General features: G+C 35.7%; 3 protein-coding genes across 4 annotated transcripts; 1 reads left to right on the top strand and 2 right to left on the bottom strand.

Annotated features, from left to right (window-relative positions):
- Window positions 1–69: 69 nt before the first annotated feature.
- LOC116346048 (sugar transporter ESL1-like) lies at window positions 70–1704 on the top strand. 2 transcript variants are annotated; one of them, XR_004201551.1, is made up of 7 exons: window positions 70–299; window positions 380–436; window positions 511–627; window positions 710–764; window positions 824–852; window positions 925–1052; window positions 1136–1704. XR_004201551.1 is itself a non-coding variant. In XM_031775951.1 (7 exons), exons 1-7 carry the CDS (start codon window positions 219–221, stop codon window positions 1154–1156), a joined length of 492 nt encoding a protein of 163 aa, XP_031631811.1. In that variant the 5' UTR covers window positions 70–218; the 3' UTR covers window positions 1157–1704. The 2 variants fall into 2 exon arrangements, 1 of the variants encoding a protein (XP_031631811.1); XM_031775951.1 differs by having other exon boundaries at window positions 70–303.
- Window positions 1705–5237: 3533 nt separating this feature from the next.
- Window positions 5238–6685, bottom strand: LOC116346049 (BTB/POZ domain-containing protein 6-A-like). Its single transcript, XM_031775952.1, has 2 exons — window positions 6552–6685; window positions 5238–6388 (listed from the first exon to the last, which is right to left on the bottom strand). Exon 2 carries the CDS (start codon window positions 6357–6359, stop codon window positions 5373–5375), a length of 987 nt encoding a protein of 328 aa, XP_031631812.1. The 5' UTR covers window positions 6360–6388; window positions 6552–6685; the 3' UTR covers window positions 5238–5372.
- Window positions 6686–7142: 457 nt separating this feature from the next.
- Window positions 7143–7837, bottom strand: LOC116346050 (the record flags this gene model as incomplete). Its single annotated transcript, XM_031775953.1, has 1 exon — window positions 7143–7837. A coding segment is annotated over one exon (695 nt), but the record flags the coding sequence as incomplete, so codon positions are not given.
- Between the last annotated feature and the right edge of the window lie 62 nt (window positions 7838–7899).

Below are 7899 nucleotides of genomic sequence, written 5' to 3'. Positions count from 1 at the left end.
AAACCGATTTCTGGGTTCGAAATATCCGGAAATTTTTCTGTGAGTAGATATCGAAGATTTCTCTCTCAGGTGGACACATTTTTGTTTTAAATTTCTGCGTTATTATATTCATCTCGATTTATGATGAGAAAAAAATTGTTTGATCTCAGTTTGTGGTGGCGACAGTGAAAAATTTTCTGGCGATCGATGCAGGCTCATTTTTAGTTTTACCAACTATTATGATCCCGGCTCTAACGGGTATTTTCAATGAACATAACAGAAATGAATTCCTTACAATTACACCCGCACAAGCATCGATGGTTGGTGAGCATTTTCTATTCAATTCTTTTTTCCTCTTTTCAATAGTTAATAATAATCAAAATATATTGATTTTCAATAGCCTCTCTTGGCTTTATATTAAAACCAATTGGAAGTTTTATATCAGGATTAATTACAGGTAAACAAGAAATACATTTTCCCATTTATGAACAATTGGTTTCATCAAATCCACTGTATTAACTGTACACACAGATTCATTGGGACGCAGACCCGCAATGATTTTCGTGAATATTCCATACGCAATTGGATGGTACACCCTTTATCAGTCAAGTTCCCTTTGGCATTTATATCTTGGAATCGCATTTCTTGGTTTGTTGTTTGCTATCTGTTTTAATTAGATTTTTTTTTTATCTAAATGAGTGGAAATAAAAGTCAATTATTCTTTTATCAGGACTGGCTGTTGGGTTGATGGAGGCTGCTGTTGTTTCTTATATTGGTGAAATAAGGTGAGCTGATATTATCGAAAATGATACAAAAACATGATTAAAAGTGACTTTAATTTCAGTGAGCCAAAATACAGAGGTGTATTTCTTGGTATGTTATTATTATTCATATTTATTGGAAAAATGTCCAACATTTATGGGATGAATTAAAATTCTTGGATAGGTTACACAAACATATGTTATTCATTTGCGATGTTCATGACACTGTTTCTGAATACTTTGATGCCTTGGAGAATGGTGTGCCCTTGTTGTTTGGCGGTGCCTGTAGTTACAGCAATTACGATGTACTTTGTGAGTTTTATATGGATAAAAAATGATGCATCTTTTGAAATTAATTTAAACGAAAACTAATCGAAAATTTGATGCATTCGTAGATTCCTGAAAGTCCATATTGACTGCCAAAAATCGAACGGACCAGGCTGAAAAAGCGCTTCGCTTTCTTCGGGGTTGGGTGTCAAGTGAACATGTAGCTCAAGAATTTCACGATTTACAGCAACATATGAAACTTTCAAAATCGTGTAACACATGCATTGCACAAGATTTGGAATGTAACCATCCACAGTCAACGTTAAGCGAAAAACTCACTGAATTCAAACGGAAACGAGTGCTTAAACCGGTATTCATTATTATTCCAACAATATTCCTCGCCATATATCTGGGATTTGGATCTTTAAAACCCTATACGGTGTAAATTTTTAAAGCGTACGACAGTCCCATTCCCGCCGATCAAGCAGTGGCAATAATGAGTATTCTCGATACTATTGGAAGTGTGATTTTTATATTTCTGGTTCCATTCACGGGCAAGCGAAAACTTTATTTATTCTGTCTGTCAGGTACAATGATTTGTTCCGCTATACTTACGTGGATTTACCTATTTGCCAGCGGGCCATATTTCCTTTGCTCAAGCAGAAGTGGAACCATTCCATTTGAATAAAGCACTTGGCTATATCCCTGTAGTTTGTTTATTAACATGGAGTCACTTAGCATACATTTGTGTAGCACAGCTGCCATGGATATTTTTGAGCGAACTTTTCCCATTTAAGTAAGTTTTTTTAGTTTTTTCGTGAACATTTTTGATAAGTTGATTCTTGAATTTCCAATTGTTAGGTTGCGTGGGATTGCAAATGGCATTATATCCGCCTTTATTTATGTATTATATTTTTGCGCAACAAAATCTTATTACAATTTGGAAACCCTGCTATCTCTACCAGGTGTTTCATTAGTATACACTGCTATTGGCGTCTTTGGCCTTATACTAATGTACAACATTCTACCTGAGACGGAGAATCGATCGTTAGAAGATATTGAGCTACAATTTTCGGACAACTCCAAAGGGTTGACCTCTATTGTCATCTCCAAAAAATATACCACATAAAATAGAAATAGCGAATCTATCAAATGTAATTGTATTGTTGTTAGTGTAATAAAAGCATTTCAATATTGAAAAATATCTTAACACAAAAAATGGAAATAATAAAGGCATTGTGTTATGAGAATTATGACTGTTTTTATTAAACTTTTTATTAATATTCTGTTTTATTTAGACTGCTCGATTTTTCGAGAAAAATATTGAAATACTTTAACTCTATTTATTTAACGTGAATGAATCAATGAAACTATTTCTATAATGAAAGAAATTGATTTAGAGCAAAAGTTGAGAAGTTTTGATTCAACATGTTATTCTTAGTTTGATAAACCTCATAAATCGAAATAATGTATTTTCTTCTCTTTGATGGCCTTTTCCTTTTGCTCCATGATATTAAAAATGATCGCTTCAAAATCGGTGTCGCTCAATAGACCTCTGTAGACCTTCATACATCGAACAAATTCATCTTTCGACAGTTTGGCGAAGACAGTTCGGATTTTAACAATCAATGAACCAAACTCATTCTTCAAATTTGGTGGCGTTGCTTCAATATCCTTCACCTGGCATTTTCTGGTGGCCCAATTCATGCATGAATCAACAATGGTTGAAGCACTGTGAGACAATGATTTCGGTAACATCAAATTGAGGATTTTGTCGAGCGTATTTTGATCGCAATCCAAAAAATCGTCTGATTTCAGTATTCGTTGGGGATTCTGTTTTATCTTTTTTTCGCAGAATTTGATGGTACTTTCCAATTCGAGAAGGTTGGCCAATTCATAAACTGAGCACATATCATTGATTGTTGGCAACTTTTGTAATGCAGTTTCGCAGGGTGCCAACGCATCAGTCACTTCGTATTTATGGCACAGTTTCGTCACGTCAATGATGTTGTCGCATGTCAATCGCAGTTTCCCTAGATAGAAAAACTGTAAAAACTCTTTGAATGCGCCGAGCGATGCATCAACGATTTTGACATCGCTCTCTTCTTTCATTGAGCCGTAAAACATGGTTTCAAATACCGGACTTCCGACAGAAAGAATGATTTTGTGTGCTGAAACGGTTTCAAATTCATCATCACCGATTTTCACCATAAATTTGACGTCAGCCGTCTTCGAGTCAAGGTACGCCTTTTTGCCTCTTTTCATTAACAAATAGTTACTTCGTTCAAACACGTGTGTGCTCATTATGAATGCCTGATTTTCGAGATGCGATCGACAATAATTTGGAAAAATTTAGAATTATGATGAAAATACGAGGGTTGCTCCATAATTTTTTTTAAAAACATATATAACACAGTTGTTTTTTGTCGAAAATGGTTTTATTGTTTTTCAAAATATTCCCCGAGATGATCGATACACTTTTGCATTCGATGAAACCATTTGTCATAGCATTCGTGCCACTCCGAAACTGATATCTCCAAAACGTGTGTTTTGAACGCTTCAACTGCTTCTTCTGGTGTCGAAAATCGTTGATCACGTAGTTTTTTCTTCACGCTTGGGAACAAAAAAAAGTCATTGGGTGCCAGGTCAGGACTGTACGGTGGATGACCCATCAGTTCGATGTTTTGACCGGTCAAAAATCGAGTAGTTTGAAAAGATGTGTGAGAGCTCGCATTATCGTGATGAAGAATTATTTTGCGACGGTGGTTGTTTTTTCTTATTTCACCAAACACTTCGGGCAAACAAATGGTGGTATACCAATCAGAATTGACGGTCTTACGATCCTCTAGTGGAACGGTTGCCACATGACCACTTCTCCCGAAAAAACAGGCGACCATTCGCTTCGAAGTGCTTCTTGCTCGAACAACTTTCGTTGGGTTATCTTCATTTTGGAAGACCCATACAGTCGACTGCTGTTTCGTTTCGGGCTCATAGGCATATATCCACGATTCGTCACCAGTGACGATTTTATTAACGTCTTTTGAAGCACCACGATTGAATTTCTTGACCATTTCTTTACACCAACTCACACGAGCCATTTTTTGTTCATCGGTCAATTTATGTGGGATCCAACGAGAGCAAATCTTTTTTACGGCTAAATGTTCATGCAAAATTGTATGTATGCTGTGGGATGAAATGCCCAAAGATGCCTCAATCTCACGGTAGGTCACATGACGATCTTCCATAATCAGTTTTCTGACAGCATCGATGTTTTGTGGCACAACAGCCGATTTTGGACGACCTGTATGAAACTCGTCTTTGAGCGAACTACGACCGCAACGGAATTCTCGGTACCAGTTATAAATTGTCTGAAGGGTTGGTGCTTCATTGCCAAAGGCCAAATGAAGTCGATCGAAACACTGTTGTTGAGATAATTTACTTCGAAAATCGTAGTAAATCATTTTACGAAAATCTTCACGTGTAAAATTCATTTTTTTGTTGAGTCGCAGTTTACCAGTCACTGTAAACAATACAAATAGCGTTCGTACGACAAAAGGTTCAGGGCACGAATACATACCAAAACATCAAACTTTACGAATATGACAATGGTTTACATCGGGCAACACTATAAGTACCATTTTAAAAAAAATTATGGAGCAACCTACGTATTGTGGTTTAAATTAAGAGACAGAAAAATGGAAAAAAACTCGCCAAAAGTTTGGTTAGGTTATTTTTTCCCAGGTATGTTTATTAAATCTTTTTCTATTACCTTTTCTCGAATTTCTCTTCAGAATTAGCTTAAAATATCTAATGTCGTTGATTAATCTGATGAATTTGATCAAAACATCGTTGTTGAAAATTCGAAAACAATTTCTTTCCCGACTAAACGATGGATGACGACGAAATAAATCACTGCCTGTTGTCTATGTGCTTGCCTCCAATTTTTGACAGATCACTACTGAACGAATGAACGAAGATGCCGTCCAGTCGGATGTGTTCAATGCAAATTTATTTCAAGTGTTCAGTAAACAAACTAGAAATAAATAGAATTCATTCCATCGAAAAATAAATCGCTTGACTATCATTGTCATCGATATTATTACAATAAGAAAATACAAAAGATAGATTCATTGGAGGAATTACTCTGAATAAAATAAAAAATTAATTAATTTTAAAAAAAACCAAGAGGACAAACTGTAAATTTTCCTTTATTTAAATTCGCAGGCTCGAGATTAGAGAAGTTCTTCAGAAATATTCAAAAACGAAACATAAAACTCATATGGTGTTGTAGTGTATTTATTGTTGAAATTTTCACAAATTATAATTGACTAAGCATAGCCAATAAGTGTTAATCTTCAATATCCTCTATTCCCATCCATCGTTGTTATGGACTACACGTGTAGTCCATCCATCGTCGTTATGGACTACACGTGTAGTTTGTGGACCGTATTTGTAATTCGACTCTTTCTTGTGCCAATCTTTCCGACGTAATGTTTTCACTTCTTCGAACAACTTTACATTTTTCAAAATGAGTTGCTCCTTTTCTGTTGCGATCTTGTCATTTATCGCCATCGTTTTCAAAATGATTGCTTTGAAATCGATTTCTTTCAACAAACCTTCATAGGTCACGTTAAATAGGATGAATTCATCTTTGGTCAATTTTTCGAATGGAATCCGACCGATAAGCTCATCCAATTCAGCTCTTAGACGTGCTGGAGTTGGTTGTTGATTGTTTCGCTCGCATACATCTTTGGCCCAAGCAATGCAGGCATCAACAATAGTCGACGGTCTGCAGTTTGATGACACCAATTCCAAGATTTTGTCCAGCATCTTTCGATCGTACTTTAAGAAATCGTCTGATTTCAGTATTACTTCTGGGTTCTGCTTAATCTGTTGTTCACAGAATGTGATTTTGCTTTCCAAATCGAGAAGAATCGCCAATTCATAATATGTGCGAATATCATTGATGGTCAGTATCTTCTGCAATACCTTTTCGCAAAACGTCAAAGCATCAGCCACTTCGTACTTGTGACACAATTTCGTGACGCTAATGATGTTGTTCGATGTCAATTGAACTTTTCCCAGATAGAAGAATTGTAAAAACACTTTGAATGCTTCGGGGGATGCATCGACGATTTTGACGTCGTCTTTTTCCTTCATTGGACCATAAAACATGGCTTCAAACACTGGACTTCCAACGGCGAGGATGCTTTTGTGCGCTGGAATGCTGATGAATTGTTCGTCATCGATGATAAACACAAAATTAACATCAGCCGTCTTCGAATCAGTGTACAACTTCTCAACATTTTTCATTGACAAGGCGTTTCTTCCGTCAAAAACCGTACTCATCATGAATGTCTGGTGTTGAAGATCTAAGTATGCTTCAGTATAAAAAAATTCATTAGAAATGCAAACATGATAAGCAAAATATTGTGGTTTAAATTAAAAAAAAATAAAATTATAGATGCCTGGATGCGCCTGGAGTTACAAAAAAGTTGTTTTTGACCAGAGATGTCTATTAATAATAGAAAACAATTGTTTTACCTTTTTTAAGCTAGCTGTTCAGAATTTATATTAAAATACTGAATGGAGTTGATTAATTTGACCAAAAAACGTAGTCGAAAAATTGAAAGTAGATTTTTTTTTGTATATTTCTTAACTAAACAATAGATGACAACCAAATTATAATGTGCAACACGACCGTATGTTTTCTCAACAAATTTTGACAGATCACTACTGAACGAATGAACGAAAAAGGTAAGAGATGCGTTCAATGCAGCAAATTGAACGAACTTCAACCAATTACATGACTCAATGTGATGGATGAAAGCAAATTATATTTTATTGTTCAATCACGTCCTGTATGTGAAGGAAATTTCCCTCCAAATTCTAACATATCATTACCCAACGAATGAACACAGATGCCATCAAATTGGATGCATTCAATACAAATAAATTTGAAGGTTCAAGAAATATCTGAAAATAATTCGAAATGACCGCTAAAAATGAAACATAATTAATCTATATGATGACGTATTGCATTTATTATCGAAATCTTCAAAAATTATAATTTAATAAGTCATTACAAATGTTGAATAAGTCGTTACAAAAACTTGAATCAATCTTCCTTGTCCTCTACCACCATTCACCGTCATCAAAGTCATCATCGTTCTTGGGACTTTTTGCCAACAATCGTAATTTCAAAATTTTCACTTCTTCGATTAATGTTTCGTTTTCCAAAACGGTCTGTTCCTTTTCTACAGCGATCCTATCCTTTTCCGTCATCGTTTTCAAAACAATTCCCTCCAAATCGGCGTCATTCAAAAGTCCTTTGTGAAAAATAATGAACTTTGCGAATTGTTCTGCGTTCATCATGGCAAATGGAATTAGGCCGATCAATTCACCAAGTTCGGCTTTCAAATGTGCGGTTGTTGGTTCCAAATTCTTTTGTTCGCACTTACTTTTGGCCCAAGTCAAGCATGAATCGACGACAATGACCGATGCACAACAACTCGATGGCATCAATTCCAGTAATTTCTCCAGCGTCTTTCGATTACATTTCAAGAAATCGGCCGTTTTCAGTATTGCGCCAGTATTTCGTGTGATTTCTTCTTCGCAGAATTTAATAAAATTTATCAATTCCAGATCAATGGCCAATTTAAAACGAGAACAGATATTTTCAATGGTCACCAATTTTTGTAGAACATTTTCGCAGAGTTTTAAGCCTTCGGCGACTTCGTAGCTCTTACACAAATTGGTCACTTCGACGATATTTTCCGACGTCAAATGAACTTTGCCCAGATAGAAAATCTGCAGAAATTCTTTGAACCCTTTGGGAGATGCATCAATCACTTTTGTGTCACATATTACAGTTGATGATCCGTAGAACAGG

The sequence above is a fragment of the Contarinia nasturtii genome, unplaced genomic scaffold, assembly GCF_009176525.2.
Source record: "Contarinia nasturtii isolate CC-2019 unplaced genomic scaffold, AAFC_CNas_1.1 Cnas_scaffold_1418, whole genome shotgun sequence".
In the NCBI taxonomy this organism is placed as follows: domain Eukaryota; kingdom Metazoa; phylum Arthropoda; class Insecta; order Diptera; family Cecidomyiidae; genus Contarinia; species Contarinia nasturtii.
This window is presented reverse-complemented; position numbering and strand designations above follow the sequence as displayed.

What these genes read in the sequence shown, in the direction of transcription:
- LOC116346049 (XM_031775952.1), bottom strand. Translation starts at nt 6,359, where the DNA reads ATGATGAGTACGGTTTTTGACGGAAGAAACGCCTTGTCAATGAAAAAT.
- LOC116346048 (XM_031775951.1), top strand. Translation starts at nt 219, where the DNA reads ATGATCCCGGCTCTAACGGGTATTTTCAATGAACATAACAGAAATGAA. An exon ending in TCTTATATTGGTGAAATAAG is followed by an intron (nt 765 to 823) that starts GTGAGCTGATAT and finishes CTTTAATTTCAG; the next exon opens with TGAGCCAAAATACAGAGGTG. An exon ending in ATACAGAGGTGTATTTCTTG is followed by an intron (nt 853 to 924) that starts GTATGTTATTAT and finishes ATTCTTGGATAG; the next exon opens with GTTACACAAACATATGTTAT.